General features: G+C 45.8%; 1 protein-coding gene across 2 annotated transcripts in view; it reads left to right on the forward strand.

Moving 5' to 3' along the window:
* The window catches only part of bma (SCY1-like protein bma), a 141315-nt gene that overhangs the window by 108366 nt on the left and 12885 nt on the right, over positions 1–20064 (forward strand). For both annotated transcript variants that reach the window (XM_075669279.1, XM_075669280.1), the window contains exons 10-16: positions 160–282; positions 3664–3777; positions 10278–10410; positions 11897–12015; positions 12876–12979; positions 14469–14522; positions 18506–18636. In XM_075669279.1, coding sequence (XP_075525394.1) covers positions 160–282; positions 3664–3777; positions 10278–10410; positions 11897–12015; positions 12876–12979; positions 14469–14522; positions 18506–18636 — 778 coding nt within the window. The remainder of the gene's footprint in view (positions 1–159; positions 283–3663; positions 3778–10277; positions 10411–11896; positions 12016–12875; positions 12980–14468; positions 14523–18505; positions 18637–20064) is intronic.

A 20064-nucleotide genomic window follows, 5' to 3' on the forward strand; every position in this document is an offset into this window, starting at 1 on the left:
GCGTAAATACACTTACACTAGCTAAACTAGGAGAGGGGAAATATTGCAGACGGGTCTGGCTTAAACGCCAGCCTTGTCCGGTTACTAAGGCCATTGTACGCTGGGCTCCTCTTTTCACTTGATTCTATAACAGCTGAACTTTGAAATGCGCTCTCGCAGGCGACGGTAACGCTATTGGAGAATCTCGACGTCCTGATGAAGAAGACCCCCAAGACGGACATCAAGGCGGACGTTCTTCCGATGCTGTACAACTCGTTTGATTCAACAACCCCGCAGATTCAGGTGCGCCCTCACAGCGTCACGCGGTGACAACGCGAGTTGTCACTATTGTGGCTTCCTTTATTGACTGATTCGATACACATGCAGAAATAAAACCAAAGGTCGAACAGCCTGACGGAGGCTATTGCTCCGAATACAGTTTGGCATGCCCGCCTAATATCAAGGGGCAAACAACACTTCCTACGCGAAACGCGGGACAAGTAAATTCAATGTATACAATCTATTCTGTGTTCATAGGTTGAACGTGAAGCAATAATACAACATTGTAAAAAATATTAAGAATGCTACAAATCTATACAATCATAAGCAGAAAAAAATATATAGACTAAAAATTAAATTTACAGTAGCAAGTTGATCACCATTTATCAAAAAAGAAAAAGGAAAGAAAGCGACGCACTGGTACGCTGAAGTTGCCCACGGCTTTTAATGACACCGTCCTTGTTCTTGAATTTCAATAAAGAAACCGCTAATTATCTGGCTCGAAATTCAAGGTTAAAATTGATTTACCTTTGCTCCTTGGCAAACGTAGTATGGTAATACCATTATACGGCATATTATAACATAATATACGGTGCACTATGCCGGCGGCCCCCACTCGATGCCAGCAATACAGAAATTAATGTAGGCCGGTGCATAGAAACGTTCGTTTACTTGTTCGATTCATACTTGATTGCGTTTTAAACGTTGAAAACTAAACCGCCCAATAAAAATTCCATTTTCCTCGCAAAGCCATATCTAATACCCTAGATATATATTAATATACAGCGTATCCCAGCCATCATGGACAAATATTTAAAATTATGCAAATGCCACGTAGCTGGGCAGAACCAAGGCAACGATGCTTTCCGTCGCTTGGAGATACTGAGATTAATTTTTGCATACTGCCTAATTACATGATTAGTCTTAACTAATTATACAACTCCTCAAATATTATAATTAGATGAAAAGTGTCGCTGATAAAATTATGCAGAAACATGAAAAACTCCCGATACAGCTTTCTGTCGCTAAATACGTACTACATAAAATTGTTTTCCGAGTGTGAAAGGAGCCTGCGAATTTTTTTATTATTTATTTATTTCACAATACTGCCGCTCTCAGCCGAGAGCCTAGCAGACGGGCGTGAACACTTTCTTTTCCCGACATAAATACATGTGTGAGCTATACAAAGAATGAAAAAGCAACAATATTCAACAAAATACAAAGGATAAGATAGGACAATAAGATAAGGACAATACACGCAAAGTGCCTCGAACGCCCAGTCGCGCGGCAATCTTGCCTTTATTCGCGGGCTTCATTCACGCTCGGAAAAAAAAAAAGCTTCTTTGTAGCACGTATTGAGCTCTACGATATTCTCATTTATACTTTTTATCTAACTATAATATTTGACAAGCTGATTAAATAATTAGGACTAATCATGTAATTAGGCGAAATGCACAAGATAATACGAATATGTACAAGCGATGGCAAACAACGTTACCTTGGTTCTGTCCAGCTACATGGCGTTCGCATATATTCTTTTTTTTTTAAATCTTGGCACACGATAGTTGGGACACCCTGTAGATTGATGATAATGTGAAGCCCTCTACCCGAGAACCACAGATTTTCATACGTGATTGTTGGATTTCGTGTTGTTGGGGGCGCTTGGGTTCTTGATACGGAGCGGATGTGAGACGGGGTATTGTGGAGAGCTCTCGTTTTACTTAAGACCACATCGGGTTCTTTACCGTGCGCGCAGAGCATGGCACAAAAGCGTTTTTAAATTCCACCCTCCCCGAGAAAGAAAGAAACAAAAAAGAGAAAGAACGCAGCCACGGCTGCCAGAAATCGAACTCGCAACCTCGCACTTGGCCGAAGAGTGCCGTAGCCGGTGGGCCTCGGCAGCTGGTTTAAGGGGTTTGTTATAACGAGTAAAATATTCGCTTACCACATTTAGCATCGATTTAGCGGTCTAGCATCGTGGTGACCTCCTTACAGCGGTTGCCGGCCAATTAGAAGAGAGATGATACCAGTCTGCAAATTATGCGTATTGACCGAGAATATCAGTTGTATTTCCTTGGTTGGGTATTGTGCTATCTAAATCAACGAATAAAGGACAAAGCCGTCGAGATGTCAAGCATTTGCGTCATTTGAGCTGAGAAATTGTCATTTAAACAAGGATGTCTAATTCTGATAGCACTATTTCTTTCTCCGCTAAATGCTAAAAGAGGTCCTTTCTCCCCAAGATACTAAAGTTTGCGAAGTGTAGGAGTGCTTAAAAGGGGCCCAGAAATTGAAACAGAGATTAAGACGGCAAGCTGAGCGAGTTGGGGCTTGAACATGTTCATATGGGTTGCTTTTAGTCTGCGCTCGTGTTGTGTACTTCCTCTCGTCCTTCGTCCGGGTTGCGCTGCCCACCCATAGGAACATGAAACAGAGAGCTTAACCTGATGCCAACGTTCTTTTGCCCCTAAATTTTCTCGTTTCATCACGATTGCAGCTTCGCATAATCAAGTCGGAACGACACTTTGTACAATATACCCGTAACCAGCAGTCGCTCGAGCGTAGCCGTGACACATTTCGTTCTTTTGTTGTTGTTATTGTTGTTCCGCGAGAAAGGTTACCGAGCTGCAGCTTCCGTAAATGCGATTCCGTAAATGAACGTTGAAGCCGGCCAATGGCTGCCCTCGTATTCACCAACCCTGCCTAGTGCACAGAAGTGCAACCGATCAGACGAGCTTGCTTCAGGAAAGCTCGCGCTGGAACCGCTTTCGGCAACGGCCTTCGCGTGGCGCAAGGTTTGAACGTGCGGAGCGGTAACGTTAAGCCGGTGCGTGCGTGTATTCGTGGTAATTTATGCCACGGCGTACTAAGGAAGAAAAAAAAAAGCCATGGCGCTGGCGCCTGCACCCACCTCCAGTGCGGCACCTGATACGGCATCAGTACGGGGCTATCTTATCGAAACCAACCAGTTACCGTGCTAAAGTTGTTACATTTATCTTAAACTTTCTTTTACGCCGTAGTAACTTTTTATCGGTAGGTCGCAACGCGACAATCGTCAATTCGGCTATTCTTTGTCATTTCGTGGATAACCAGCCTGCTCTTGGCCATTTCCCCGCTCCCCCAGGTATGTGCCACGAACTTTGCCCTCGGCAATCAATAACGTTAAACACGCGCAGCTGCTCAACATCGCTCACATCTACACCAGTTCTTTGTCCTTCCACCTGTGCGCGCGCCTATCATTCACGCAACAAACCAAAATCTTCAGATCAGCGCAACAGTCTTTGTCGCTTGTAACCACCACTGTTTAAAATTGTTCTCTTTTTTTTTTCGTCGACACTCAATTCAGACTACTGTTTGTGAGCTATATCTTATTTTTTTCTTCCCCCCCCCTACACTCCTTATCAGTGTGCAGCGATGCATGCGATAGCGCAAATTGCAGACTACCTCGAAGAAAGTGCTGTGCGCAAAATGGTGCTGCCGAGGACAAAGCAAGTCTTCGAGAACAACTCCGGAATCAAGGTGAGGTTCCTTTCACTGTGCTTTCTTTTTTTACCCAACATAAAATGGCATCCCAGTGCTACTGCAAATACTGCTCCTGCGTTATTGTACAGGCCTCACTCTGTAAGATTACGAGGAGCGAATAAAAAGTATTAAGAGGGGATGTCCCATGGGCTAGTTTTTGCTCATTGGAAAGATAGCGACACTTCGAGGAGCGAAACAAGATTCTTGAGCGCGCAACTGCCAGCCGTAGTGCACATCGACCTCCTAGTCCATCAGCAGCCTTGTCTGCTAGAAACGATCCCTCTGCGATCTGTCGACGACGTTATCATGCTATTTTTCGGGGCTATAGTTAGTGCGACTTGCGTAGTTCGGCCGGCATAACCTTACACAGGGACGACGATAAACGGAGTGCGCTAACTAAACTTTATGGGAGGTATGCAGGAACTTGCTTAGCAATGCCAAAAGAAAATTTGCGCAGAGACCATCGACGATGACTGTAAATGTGTGCGAATAGCCCAAACAAACGAACGAACGAATTTCGGACACTTCGAAATGCGCAAACCTCGGACGGGATTCAGCCCTCGAATACCAGCTCAGTAACGCAACGCCATAGCCAAGGCAGCAACCGCATCAGGTGGCAAGGAGATTCACGGCACACTCATGGACATGAGCGAGTTTAAACCTCTAAAAAATCAAATATTAAGAGAGTTTTAGAATAGGGGCCCCGAAGAGCTTTCCGGGTTTAGTGTTGGGGCACGAAAGAGTGCATAGATTTAGAATAGGGCTGTGCGTTTGCGGATGGCGTCTTGCGCTGACAGCACCATCACGACGTCAAACAAAAGCTATTAGAAATAAGTAAATAAAATGTACAATTCTACGATAAGAATGGTAATTTTTATTTTCGTGTATTCGCGTTTAATTACAATTTAGAGGTTATTCTATAAGCCGCAAACAATTAGTTGCGCTCAGTTTCCAGTAACCAACTTTACGTGCCTTCACCAGTCAAGCTAAGTCTTGTTAGGCCTACGAGCTATAAAATCCCCAATCGAATTCGGAATCAGCGGCGTCTAATGAATCAGTCTTCATAACACACGCTAGTTGAGAGAAAGCGATAACCGCAATAACTTCTCCTAGCTTGCGAACTTCACGCGTTACCACGAATTGAACCCAGTTTGGTGCTATAGGTTACAGTCGTCGCTTCGATGGGTGCCGCCATGTTTTTTTACGCAAACCTTTTGGGGCAACTTCTGGGGCGCCTACTAAATCAGTGAAATAGCGTGCCCTAGGCAAAACCAAAGTTTGCGTCTCGCGCATGCGCAGTGGCTTCGACGCTATTTCTGTGGGGCCCCAAACGTTTCTAAAACACTCTATTGATAACGCTTATCGCTACCGAACGCGGCCGGCTACTGGCAAGCAGCCATTACGAAAGAGAAAAGCTTTCTGAATTCGGCGCCCGGTTCGCCGACTTAAACTTCAATACTCGTGCCCATCTCCTAAGGGAGAACTTGGCAAATCTCGGCAGCCGTTCTATTCGTCGCGAGCACGCCACCGCAGCACGTAACCTTCGTTTCAGCCTTCGTTCCTCGGCAACGGTAATACATTCAGCTGCGACGTATTCAGTCATCACTAGGCTGCCGATTTTCGTTTGAGTGATGCGAGGTAGCGCTCGTCAAAACTTGAATAAAATGAACCCAAAATAGAAGTACGAGTTATTAAATGGGCAAGTGACGCTCATCCGCGTCGCATTTGTACCGACAAAGGTAAGCAGGCAATGCAGAAATATCGGCGCCCGTGCATCGCGATCGCGTTAGCGGGACGGTGGCGCCATCTGTCGTTGGTGGCCGTCAACCTTGGCAGCAGCCTGGATGGCCGCCCGCGGCAAACAAAGGAGACTTGCTTTGTCAAATTGAGACATCGGAGGAACAATAAAATTCAAACAGCGCTAGACGACAGGACCAGAAAGTGGTGGGAAGATAATGTGGGAAGATAAAGTTTTCAAGGAAAAGTCGGGGGTGTGTATTGGTGCCAAAATTGCCCCAATACTTAGTAACATTTTTCTAAGTTATGTGGACAGGAAAGTAGAGAAGGGCTTAAATGGAAGGTATATTCAAATTTTTCGATACGTGGATGATTTCCTAATTTTAGTTAGGTCTAAGGGTGCCGAACGTGTGCCTGACTTACTCGATGTTTTTTCTAAGCATGGGTCTGGACTGAGCTTCACACATGAGATGCCACAGAGGAACGTCCTGCAGTTCTTAGATCTAAATTTGACCTTTTTGTCTAACCATGTATGCTGGCGATACGCTCCCAGAAGTGAAAAACCTCTTGTAAACTACGCGTCCTGTCACTCGGAGCTTGTTAAATTCGGAATTGTAACAGGATGTATTGGTATGGCTGTCAAAAAATCGTGTACTCATCAAATGTCCAGTAGCCTGATGGTCCAAGCCCAGAGATGCAGCGAGGCCGGTTTTCCCGATTCTGTAATTGTGGCTGGTGCTAATAAGATTATAAAAGCGCTGAAATGTTCGGAACAGCCCAAAGAAAATGTTGCGGGGAAAAAAGTTGTTGTCATGCCTTATGAGCACGCGTTGTCACATCGTTTTAAGAGGGTAGGGGCCAAGTATGGTGTGAGGGTCGTTTTTTCTGCTCCGATGAAGCTGGGTAAATTAGGGGCAGCAGTTCACAGGAAGCAGGAAGGCTTTAAACGGAATGCTGCATGCAAGGTAAATCATTTCAATAAGTACATCAGTTGCAAGAAGTGCGCTGTCTACCAAATTCCTTTATCTTGTGGTCAAACTTACATAGGACAGACAGGCCGTTGCATATATATTAGACTAATGGAGCATGCCAATTCATTCGACAAAAAAGACACTAACCTGGCAAAGCATTGCAGTATTTGTAAATGCGTACCTTTCTTTGACGATACAAAATTGTTATTTTTGAATTGTGACAAGACTACCAGAGAAGTCGCTGAAGCATTCCATATCATCAGAAAATCTAATAGTTGCATTAGCAAAACATCTTTAATCTTGACAGCGAAAGAAATGGCATTGCTGCATAAAGGGTAGATTGCAAGGCAGATACATCGCGTGCTTATGTTGGCTGTCCGGAGTTTGTATCTGGTCATCGATGTATGACCGGGCGCATGCGTGCCCAGTTTTGTACGTATAAGTACAGACTTCTTACTTCAAATAAATCAGTTGTAATTTCAGCGCCGTGTTTGTCTCCTCCTCTTTCTGTCGTATAGCGCTGTTTGAATTTTATTGCTAACTCGGAACGCCAACTCTCCCAATCCGCTGCCCTTCTGAGACATCAGAATTAGGTCGCCAACTTTGTCAATCATACATGAGGAGCAGAAAATTTCAATTTGGAATGCTGCAGTGCGTTGTGCAACACGGCGAAGGAATTTTAACTTGCCGTCTTTTGTTCAAACATACTCGAAGTAGTATGTCTTTTCCGAAAGAATGACGAGCAGTGGGGAAATAAATCTAGTTAGCCGCACGATCATATTTCACCGATCTTTTATCGGCTCCTGCTTGCGTTCTGTTTGTTATGTGCGATACATCAATCGCTTGCTGTTGCTTTGCAATGAATGTACACAAACGCGGCCCCATGTGTATCTCTCGCTTTTGTGTACGTTTTCTTTTAGGTTTTAAATGCGCCAAAGAATGTTACATGTTACCTCTCTCAATTCAAATATCTGAAGCACTTCCCCGTACCATACCCAGCGTCCAATCATAGCTGGCTGGTGTTTATCAAAATAAATCAGGACATTCTGAAAAAGAAAGAATGCAAACTTGGCAGGACACCTTGATGAGAATATCACGAAATAATATTGAGGATTCGTTGACGGTGGACACGCTGTGCGAAAGGATAACGAGCAAATAATAGTGGGTCGACGGGTGCGGGGGCATTTTCACGGCACTTGTAATTGGACGCACTATTGAAAACAGAGTTTTACAATAGGGGTCCCAAAGAATAAGCGTCGAAGCCACTGCGCATGCGCGAGACGCAAACTGCGTTTGGGTTTTGCGTTGGGAACGCTATTTCACCGATTTAGCGAGAGCCCAAATAGCGGTCCCAAAAGCTTTGCGTCAGCAAACATGGCGGCACGCATCGAAGCAACGGCTCTAACATAGCACCAGACTGCGTTCGATTCGTGGTAACGCGTGAAGTTCGCAAGCTAGGAGAAATAACTGCGGTTATCGGTTTCTCTCAACTAGCGTGTGTTATGAAGATTGATTCATTAGACGCCGTTGATTCCGAATTCGATTGTGGATATTATGGCTCGTAGGCCTAACACTGCTAAGGTTGGCTGGTGAAGGCACGTAAAGTTGGTTTGCTCAAAACTAAGCGCAGCTAATTGCTTTTCTGCTTACAGATTAGCCTCTAAATTGTAATTAAACCCGAATATACGCAAGTCAAAATTACTATTCCTATCATGAAATGGTGCATTTTATTTAATTATTTGTAATAGCTTTTCTTCTCTTCGCTCCTGCGTGCCCTAACATCCGCAAAGCTCTTTGTGGCCCCAAACTATTGGGGCCTCTATTCTAAAACTCGCTAATATTGTTACGAGTACCGGGGGACGTTTATTTGAGTCGCGAAGGCGAACTGCACACCGGCAAGACACTTTTTTTTTCCGCCATCGTCGTCTCCCTCTCTTCCACAAGTGGCCCTACGTTTCACGCATGTATCCAACAGTATGTACAACTCCTAACTACAGTCAACGAGCGATGCGTCACATCGCGGAAGCTGCTGCGCGGATTAGGGAAATGTTATGCAATCGTAAATACGGCGCGGAACGCCGAGAAACTCGTTTGCGGACGAGGCTAAGCTTCTCCCGTTCGCGTAAAAAAAAAAATATGAAGTATTCATGCGTGAGGTACCTTATGACGAGCGTTGAAAATGGATCGGTGTGGTCACTTTAGAAGTGGCGGTATAATCGCTTTTCGTAACGGGCGTTTACACAAGTAGAACGTCAACGGTCCATGCGAAAATACGCGTGTGGAAGTACCACACGAGAGAGAGAAAAGGTGTTTGAAACAATTACTCTCGCACCCGAACGTTTCCTCTCTCTCTCTCTCTCTCTCTCTCTCTCTCTCTCTCTCTCTCTCTCTCTCTCGCTCGCTCGCTCTCTCTCTCTCTCTCTCTCTCTGGTGCTACTGCGACGACTGCTGTCCGTTGCGTAAGAAAATTGTTTCGAGATGGTTGCTCCAGAAGAAGGGGGGAGGGGAGGGGGGACGGCTTGAAAGGATAACGTTGGCTCACCACGGTCGTTTGATGTTCCACGGAGCGGCAAGGGACAAGATCAATCGTAAGTGCGGGAGCTCCACCTTTTCTGTTAGGACGAGGGCCTCGAAGGGTTATATGTAGCACGTTTACAGACACGTGTGTGGAATGGATTGAAAAGGAATTTAGTCGGAGGATTAAGTTCACGGAGGCATCGAGCCTAGGTGGTTATTATTGCGCAAGCGCGGATGTGTACCAAAGGGCACGGAGTGGTGACTCACGGGTAATAATAATCGTTGCTGAAAGAACCACACTTGTTGACATGAAAGCGAGTACTCTTGAGGCTGGTAGGCTGCACTCGACTGTTGAGCTTCTAACTACCTCAACTTGTAATTGTTGATAGAGCTTGTAAGCACTGGCGACAAACAGGAAGGCATCAATGCCACGTAAATTAAGAACCTATTAAGCTGTCGCAGACCGTCTTTGAATTTTTGATTATGCACGACTATAGTCAGGCAGCCTCATCTCTTTGTTCTTTTTGTAGAGAATAGAGAAGATGAGACCCCAAAGCGTTTTTTTTTTTCATTTCTTGACGACGACTAATTGTCCCTATGGAAGGAACATTGAAAACACCGCTTCTTCTTCTCGTATTACATACGACTGTTACTAATTTGCCCTTTATGGGTGCCTCGACCTTTGGGCAGGACAGGCAGGTTCGCTCTTGCATCCACGACTTATTATAGGGTCAACGTGATTTAAACTCTAAATTGTAATACCCTGAATTTTGTTTTCTATCAAGTTTAGTTCGATTCGTTTTCTTTTAATATTTTTTTCATATCTTCCATCACTAACGTAAGCTAATTCTATGAGATATATTTCTTTTATTTTTAGCTATTCTCAACTTTTTTTTTATTTCTTTCACATTTGCTAATTTTTTTTTTTATTGGCTGGAAATTAAAGGATAGGTTGGGGGCGCTTTTATACGGACGCCGGCTACTCCTCTAGGCAAGGAAAGCGAAACTAAAATCATAAGAAGGGTGAACAAAAAGCACAGGAGACAGCCGGATATTACGAACATTTGCTAAGTTTCGCACGCGAGCAAGCGAAGGCACAGGAAACTCAAAGAAAGCACACTAAAGGATGCACGCGGTTCCTAAACAGGTTGAAGTGCACCCTGTTATCGGACAGCCCTTCCGAGTGGGTACGTGCCACTAACTCCAACGTTCTAAGTTTACGTCTCTCTCTCTCTCTCTCTCTCTCTCTCTCTCTCTCGCTCCACATCATAGGTGCAGGCTAACGCTCTGACCTGCATCGAAAAGATCATCGACAAGCTCGAGAAGACGGACATCTTGGATGAAGTCCTGCCCATGTTGGGAAAGGCCAAGCTCCAGGACCCGGCGATACTCATGCCGGTCGTCCGTAAGTATGCAGACGTGCACTCCGTCAGCAAGATGGCTGAAAACCCGTTTCAGTTAACGCATCGACAGGCATGTATACTCTGCAGAGGGTGGGGGTAGGAACGTAGTTAGCTTGTTCGAAGCCTCCGGATTGAGAGGCCAATCCTATTTCCCCATTTTACTACTCACTAACGCAGATCTCGTTAAACTCAAAGGTTTAACGAGATCTGCGTTAGTTAGTAGTAGAATGGGGAAATAGGATTGGTTACTTGAAGGTACGGAAGACGCAGAATGAAAGTAACGTTAGAGTTGAGAGCAAAGAAATAAATATATCACGATTCGATGGCTTGCCAACCCGAAACACGGACCTTAAGGGCTCAGAATAGCCGCGACAGAATGGTCATAGTAACAAAGTTAGGGGTATTAGACGCCACCCCGATTTGAAGAAGAGGCTCATGAACAAAATCCAGTAATTCAATTATATGACGAAAAGAGAGCCGCATAGGTACCACAGCAACGCTGACTCGTTGGAATAGCTTCTACTGACTGATTTGTGTAAAGCGCTGGACTCATTTTTCTTCTTCTATATAATTCTTCTTTTCTTTTTGCTCCACAAACTTGACGATAGCAACGGCTGGTGCAGGCTCGCACCAAAAGTTTATGCAAACTGGCACTGCGCCGTTTCATCCAAGGCCAGCCGGGTTGGCTTATTTTGCTCTACCATGTCAGTAGGTGTGCCGTCATCAGTGGCGCAGCCAGGGATTGTTTTCCGATGCGAAGGCACGCACTTGACTCGGCACGGTAAGAGTGTGCTTTCATGATTGTATTGCGCGTAGTGTTACACTGACGAACATAAGGAACAAGATGCGGACATGCGTGACGCAAACTGCCAACTTGTTTAATGCTGCGAAAGAACACGCTTATACACAAGGAGATGTGGCGGGGGGATACAAAAAGATCTGACCACGTGACGACATGGGATGATGCTTTCGGCCGGAAAAACATCGTTCACTCGCATCCGTTTGCCTTGGCAAACTCGACCTCAGCTTCGATAAGCATGGCGGACGGAGTGCTTACGCACTTCTCTTTTTCTTTTGCTATTGCAAGTGTCTCCCATATTTCTCGCTCCGTTTTTGTTTTTGATGCGAAAACTACCAAACAAGTTGGTAATTTGCGTCACATACGTCCGCGTCTTGTTCCCTATCTTCGTCAGTGTAACACTAAGCGCAATACATTCATGAACGTCCATCAACTATCCCCGTTCATTGCTTCACTAAAAGAGTGTGCTTGGCCAGCTGCTATCTAACAAATAAATTTCGGGGGGACGGGAGTTCGCGTGCCTGGTGGGCCAAGATGCGCCTGACAATCGTAGACACGGACATTTGTCTGGTGGTAATTTTTAGCCGGGAAGGTGCTGCACTGTCGTACAGCTGACAGCGTCGCTCAACCTGATGTCCACCTCTGTGCGCAGTGATTGAGTCTGTGCGGTGGGCGTGCTGTATGCGCAGGGATCTACAAGCACATGCTGAGCGACAAACGATACGGACTAACGGTCAACCTTCTCGCCACCAAAGTGATGCCAGCCCTGATACCCGTCGTAGTCAGCCCAGCCCTGAAGCTCGATCAGGTCAGAAGCGACACCACTCTTCATTACTTCCAGCTGATTAGTTATTGAGAACTATTGAAGCTTGACTTGCGAGTACTGACTGCGGTGCCCCTGCTAGCTCTTTGCATGCTGTTGAGGTTTGCCGAAGCGAGCCGCCTGGACTTAGAGAAAAGTACACATTCTGAACCTCAAAAAGACTTGTGCCCGTTTCTGCTATGTGCCTTTGTCTCCAATACTTGCTTAGAACGCAACGATGACTTCATTCATGGTTATGATCATGTCACGTAAACTTATTTTAGCCGCCTTTGGCGAGAGGCTTACCAAGCCAAAGTACTCTATCCCTCAGACGCTGCACACAGAACCTTACCTTTCCAGAGCCGAATCGTACTACACGATCCATCAGTTCTGAATCAAAAGTTTTACATAAAGATGAGGCAGAATCAAAAGGCTCCTAATGGCATTTTGTTCTTTGTAATGCGTACACTGTTAGTCGCAATCTCACATGCAGCCATCTATATTAACAGACGCCGATTTTAGTTAACACTCACCTGCACTCGTTGACGCCGGCTGAAGAGATGTCAGTTGAGTTTGTGTCCGGACCAACCCACGTTTACTGGCACTCACGTTCGTGCTTGCATGAAGTAACATTCGTGAGCACTTACTCGCCTGCCAAGTCTCTTTCACCAGTCACTTACGGGCAAGATCCAGTTCAGAACCACACCCAATCTCTGTTACCAGCATCGACTCGCTTTCGAATTCTTCCCTCCTGAAAGAGACGGGGTGTGTGACTCGCTTCAACACAACGCTGTTAGACACGCTTGCTATTCTTACGTCATCGCCTGATGTTAAAACTAAAGATTGCCCTTTTTTCTGATTTGCAGTTTACGAGTCTTATAGAGTTACTCCAAGAAATGCTCGAACACGTCTCCAAAAGCCAGCGAAACAAGCTCAAGTTGGAAAAGCTGTCGATACCTTCGACGGACATGTGAGTATGCATACTCACGGATTTTCTCACACATTTTTATATTAGGCATTCGAAGTTGGCAACAGTGAATGGTATTATCCGGACATTGTTCTGATGACTACGTAACCGGAACGCACAGAATGTCGTCAGGCTGGCGCTCTCTATCTTTTGCCGCTGACATGATCTGATGACTTCGTTGAAGTTGATATTGAGAGAGCATATTAATGCCAGGCGTTCCGCTCGGTGAGAAGTGAAATGTGGTGTATTTCTCTTTATGCTGCGAAAAAAGAGAGCCACAGATGTGTGGCCCATAATAACGCCCTTATATGTCACACTTTGCAACGGACCTTTTCTACATCTACTTAAGTTCGCGGCCCTGCAGAGATCCGCTGACACTCTGAAACTCTCATCCACTGGTTGCATATCTATCACAACTGCACAGCGCTCAAGATAAAACGTACCGTGGCTGTCAGTGGACCTGTGGTCATCATCTTTTTTCTTCTATGTGTACTACACTTGGATATTTACGTATTTCCGTTGTGGCCCTATTCCTTAAAGCTAAGGTTGTACGCTCCTAAGCTCGAAGGCGTGGGACCGAATCCTTGACCGCGGCGGCCGTATTTCGATGGGGGTGAAATGCGAGAACACCCTTGTACCGTGAATTGGAGGCACAGTAAGCAACCTCGTATGATCGAGATTACTCCGGGGTCCCCTATTACGGCGTGCCTCATAATCACAACGTGGTTTTGGCCCGTAAAACCCCAAAATTTAAATTAAATTTGAGATGAGGTTGAGGCTCTGGTTTCCCTCAGCAGGCTCCCACTACAATGGTACAAATTATCCACAAGACATAGAAATAACTCCGACTTGAAAGCTTAGGGGCTCTCCGAGGTATGATAGCATTCACCTTTTCGTTGTTATGAGTGAACGACTGAAAACACCTGCCCACCGACGCTGTGCGCCACACTAGTCCTGATCACTTGAAGAAACTATCGCTGTGTGTTGTACCCCTCTCCTAATGTTATACCACAATACGGGGAGAATCGAGGCGTAATAAAGACAGGAGAAATGCAAAAGTGACTATGTAGACCCGAGTTTTGGGGATCTGTGGAACTTTGCTGGGTAGCGAACTCACAGCGATGTGAAAATCGTGGCAGTTTGGGCGAGTTGGTATGTCATGACTTCTTTAGGCTTGTAGCGCAGCTCAGAAAGGGCAAAAAGGAGGGTGGGTCACTCTGTTCTCCGTTCCCTATCATTACCCCTTTCCACCCTCGTTTTTGCTCTTTCTGAGCTGCGCTACAAGCCCAAGGAAGTCACAGCGATCTGGAAAAAGGTCCACGAACTATTTCAGTGCACCTCACTGTAAGATTAGTGATCTTATACGCTTTGTTAGCAACTGTTGTTCTTGAATGAGTCACTCGCTCTCGAACTTGGTAACAGCTGCAATGAGAAGGTAGAGAGAGAGCGGTGAGGGAGTGCTCCAACGCCGTTGTTTTTTCCCAAACAACAGCGCAACGACGCCGGACGAGGCGCAACAGCACCGGGTCGTGAGTCCGCCGGATAGGTGTGTACTGATAAGCTGCGCGGGCGCCAGCAGAGTCCAGTAGATGGCTTTGCCATGCCCAGCCCGAACCCCTTACGCTCGCTCTTGTAGCCTGAACGCGCTCCTCCCCACGAACGCGCTTTTTCCCATACGCGGCTACTTGGGCTGCCGGACGTTTGCAGTAGAACGCTTCTCTCTTGCATCGATCCGCACTGGCGTGGCCTAAGACGGGGCCTTGCATCGGCGTACTAGCACGTGATGCCAGTTTTGCCCTCGATTGCGAGAGTGGTGTGCGCGTTTGCGTGTTTTTTTTTCTTTTTACTTGCGATAACAAGCTTATCACAGTGTTTGGTTGTATCTCTCATTATCCCTCATTCAGTTCAGTTCAGTTTATTTTCCTTAGTGACCCCCGATTTCAGGGGTATTACATAAGGGGTGGGTACGAGATTCCAATTTACGCTCGTTCAAGTAAGGTTCAAGTTCAAGCGTGCATATATATACACATATATAGTACACATATTCAAGTATATTCGCACATGTATACACATCCTCATTTCTAGCTAATATTGCTTGTTGAATGCGTTTTCTTTTTTTCTTGTATTGTCGAGCTTTTCTCATTTGTTAAGGGTAGGAGTGCGGCAAGGGAAAATGTGAAAGCACGAAGTGTGATTCTCAAGAGCGAAAGCGTGACGAGCTTTGATTTTCAGAATCGTTGTCGTGGTAGTAGGCTTGATGTAATTTTGATGTAATTGTGATTCTTAAGTCATTCCGGTCATCCATGACAGTCACGTACACTGCACTGCCATCACATTGACTAGGTCATGGAAGACTAGAAAGAGGGTGAGCGAAGCAGGGAGATTGTACCTCGATAGCCACTTTCCATTTAGCATTAGCAAAACGGTACACCCATTCGTGATATCGAGGTTTCACAAATTTAGTTTTATTGAGACAGTTCTGTTCATAATTGTGAACATAATGAATCTTTCTTTCTTTCTTTTTTTTTTGTCTAGCACTGACTTTTCGCTTCCAACCCCGTGTCCGTTTATCGACAGAACCTTTGTGCGATATGTGCTGCGACAAAAGAAAATCCTTCCTGTTTATGAAACGGAAGACCGAAACACACTGCTCTCGCAATCGGTATCGAAACTCGCACGCCGTGTTAACTTTCTCCTCGTTCGTGAGAAGTTAAAGCAGCATCGAAAGGTTGCGTCACAGATTCCAAGTGACGCCTATCACGTTTGCATGACACCCTTTGCACTTTACTGCGGACAAAGCGACTGGCAAGTACTCGACGAATGACAGCCGCTTTTTTTTTAATTTGTGCTTCCAACTGCAGCTTTGGTCAGAATGCAGTCGTCAGTGTCTGGTGCGTCGTAAGAAAACAAGATTTAGGTCGCGCTTTTGTCGTTCTCCACAAATGAAAAGTCAGCCGTTGCAAAAGACATCGACGTATACGTTAGCCACGAAACAGGTGGCCGCTATGCTCTCAAATGAAATCGAATCAGGACACGTCCCTAAAGAACGCAGGTAACCGATGCTGATCGACATCAGGAGAAAAAAAAAATTGAAATTGTCAGCATTGACCGCGTAAGAATGGAAGCTAATCATTTGCCCCTCTGGAAGTTCCGATACATAACATGGACAATATTAGCCTAGATTTTCGCTATTCGTGTTTAATTGCTGGCAGTTGGTGCAACTTGCTTGCTTATATGAGCGGTCCTGTACAGGATATGTACTTCTTGAGGATTTCGGATCTTGTCGAGCTGGGGTGCGGAGCCGAGGCATGAACGCGGCACCATAGCCAAGACACACCGTAGATAGAGTCCTCCGCATCTAGACCCACAGCACGGCACGACATTGCACACTTCCGGTAATGCAGTGCACGTAGGCCCCCTCCGATTCCTCACAAGCGCCTAAAAAAATCAAGTCACACGATCACCTGCATTGTCATTACATTGCACTTGACAGGCTTCACGTTCTGGTGCCTGGTTAGCAGTGACAACGTTCACTTTGCGTCGGGGTAATTGAAGCCGTGCACTGCGGGTTACGGTGTTGGCGAGGAACGGAGAGAATACACCTTAAGACGATTTCTTATTCCGGATTGAGCTTCCATTGAAAAAAAGAAGAATACCCGCAGCTACGTTTCCAGGGTCTTCTCTGCTCAAATGACTGAGCTCAAAGTTGTTTTCGCAGCTGGTTGCTTTTTAGCATGGCCATGTTAGACCCGCTTGCATTTTGTCGCCATCTTGGCGAAGAGACGAAAGCATCCGCAAAGCTCCCACGCTATGGGCTGATTTCATAGATTTGCACGTGCTTCTGTGGCCGCAATAGATATGCGCACTATGTTTGCATCTTGGTGCATATTTGCTTAGCCAATAGTGCGCTTGCTTCCGGCTGGAGTTCTTAAGAACTCTGATTGCTTCCTAAGTGAAAGCGCTTTTCTTTCAGAGTCTGTACGCTCCTGCGTTTCAAATACAAATGGTGAACGTAAGAAAAAAAAACATTTAGAGTATTTTTCATAAGCACGCATAGCGACGACAGTGGTGCTTAATCCACTACGCATTTTCAGGTGTATGCTTCCGCTTAACTACATAAATATTAGAAAAGTATTCAAAAAAGATTTTGATGTGTATCACCATTCGATGTTTAAAATTGCGAAATTTGAGAATTAGGCCCATAATTTTATCTAATTCTGAAGATTTCCATTCGCTTTTTGATATTGCCATAATGATGTTGCATATGTAGCACAATTATTTTCGCAAGTATGGTTTAACAGTCAGGAGCTGACAATAACTGCAAATCTACAGGCAACAAACATTCTGCACGTAAAACAAGTATCGTATTTACTATTCCCGCAAGCTATTACTGTTGATATCAAATTTTACTCGACTACGCCGCCGTGAGTATGCGTCAGCTATACTTGTGCATACTTGTAAAACACGCCGTTGACTTTACGGCGTTGACTTTACTCACAAGATAAACAGCACGAGCAAGTGAGAAATAAAACGTCTTAAACTGCCGCACTGGGAGCACAGCCCTTTTCGCCTGTCCTTCAGCTATAGCGGCCTGCCTGTACATTTAACGTTTCATATAATTTTCCGTCGAAGCACAAGTGCTCATGATTGAATAAAAGCAACAACGTTTTGTTCAATATTGAATAAAGCACCTCTTCACGAGCGGTTTCTGCAGAGAATGAACCCTTGTGACAAACTGAACGGCGCTCTAGCCAGGTGCGCCTGCGAGCGATCCTCGTTCTCCGAGAACAATGTCAAATCTACAACGCACCACATCCCTGTATTCCCACAAACACAACAGCGCCTCATGAATTCTTTTCGGTGTGGCCTAACTAGTACATTGACCCAGAGGAAGAACAAGACACACATACAATGCTGTGTGTGTTTGTGTGTCTTGTTTATCCTGCGTGATCTCGTACTGGTTTCGCTATGCCAAAAAACCTTCATGACGACGCATCAACAAGCTCAAATGTCAACACTGAATGACAGCAGCAGTGGAGCGGCGCCAGTTGACCGTCTAGGCAGTAGTGTAAGAAGCTCTACGGTCGAGAAACAACCCCCTCCCCCCCCCCTTTCTTCAATACCGCTGAAAAGTTACGCGCCGCTGTAGCTGGCCTATGCAACACGATGAGCAGATGCGCGCTCAGCGCACCTTGAAAAGGGCACCCTGCCGAGAGTGACCCACGTGACAGAACCGCACCCCCCGCCTTTCTTCACCACCGCTTAAAAGTTACGCGCCGCTGTAGCTGGCCTATGCAACACAATGAGCAGATGCGCGTTCAGCGCACCTTGAAAAGGGCACCCTGCCGAGAGTGACCCACGTGACAGAACCGCACCCCCCGCCTTTCTTCACCACCGCTTAAAAGTTACGCGCCGCTGTAGCTGGCCAATGCAACACAATGAGCAGATGCGCGTTCAGCGCACCTTGAAAAGGGCACCCTGCCGAGCGTGACCCACGTGACAGAACCGTGCCGCGCGCCCCGCCCACAGGCTGCCCGTGCAGACGCCCTACAACATGGAGCAGCCTACAGGATACCCACACCGCCCACCTTCACTCCGCCTCGAGTCCCGGCGGACGTCCATCAGCATGGACGACGTCGTCCGCAGGACCTGCAGTTCAGGTGGGTATCTCGTCACGTGACCGCAATCGCATTCCATATCTCCTCTCTTTCTGTTCCAGTGAGTCCTGTATAGAGTCATTACGTTTTGCAGGAAGCATTCGACGACCTGCATTCGACGTCCAAAAAGAAAACAATAAAGACAGGTGATTCTCTGAAAGGTGTTAGCGATGCTAGTTAAGTAATTTGTCGGTGGGTCTCTCGTCACGTGTAGGCCAATCGCATTCCATATCTCCTCTCTTTCTGTTCCAGTGAGTCCTGTATAGAGTCATTACGTTTTGCAAGAAGAATTCGATGACCTGCATTCGACGCCCAAAAAAAAAACAATAAAGACAAGCGATTCTCTGAAAGGTGTTAGCGATGCTAGTTAAGTAATTTGTCGACTTTGTGCCTCAGACAAACGGGGCTCCCCCTCACATTTCACAGATGCTCGTGAATCGCATTCACGACGAAGTTAGGCATCTGTGCTTTAGCTTTGAGAGAGAGAGAGAGAGAGAGAGAGAAATAGAAGACAGGAAAGGCAGGGAAGTTAACCAGACGCACCTCCGGTTTGCTATCCTGCACTGGGGAAAGGGGGTATAGGGACGACGAGAGACAGCACAGTTTTTCGCACAGTTAAGGTTCGCACCAATCCCGCTGCCTAATGCATATAGCCTCACTTTGATGGCACACAAAAAAATATTGTCTTCAAATAATCTGTGGCCATTTTTCCCACCGTTGTGGTTAATGAATATATGTGAAGAACCAGATGCAGCTTACAGCTTACGCTGTTGTCAGCTCACGAGAAAAAAACTTCAATTTCATTGCCAGAAAGCTCAATGAGAAAATTTCCTATATTGTCTCCGTCTTTTATTGTTTGCCATTTAAGGGGGCTAGTTGGAACTTAGACAGTGCATGTGTCAGCGCGTAATGAAAAATGAAAAGCGATGCAGAGACAAAAAGGACGACAGAAAACGTACGCGCTGTAACGTGTCTTTGTTATTCAGGCGCACCTAATATAAAATTCTCGCTTCATTAGATAATTTGGGTCAGAATGAAATGTGCAGAAAGTTGCGTCAAAGGAAGCCGAGTACATGGTCGCACTCAAATTTGACGCAGAGGAAGGATATTCTGATGCATGTAGGTTATCAGCACGTTTGAAAGTATTCATTCGGTAAGCTTTTCGTTTGTAAGCCGTGTTTGCCGTTGACCTGTCACCTCAGCTAATGATGCGGCTAACATCACGTTTGGTTGGAACTTGCACTTATGAACAGTTCTAGCATAAAGAAACAGTGATCGAGCGAAGGATAACTGAAGGGCTGGCAGGTTAACCGAGACTTGGCCCGGTTGAAGCAGTTTCTTATTACTTTTTTTTGCGAATATGGGCCTAGAAGTGCCCGTCGTATGCTGCGACGTGAAATAAAAGAGAAAAAAAAAGTAAAGTTGCTGCAA

This window comes from Dermacentor variabilis, chromosome 9, assembly GCF_050947875.1.
Source record: "Dermacentor variabilis isolate Ectoservices chromosome 9, ASM5094787v1, whole genome shotgun sequence".
Lineage (NCBI taxonomy): Eukaryota > Metazoa > Arthropoda > Arachnida > Ixodida > Ixodidae > Dermacentor > Dermacentor variabilis.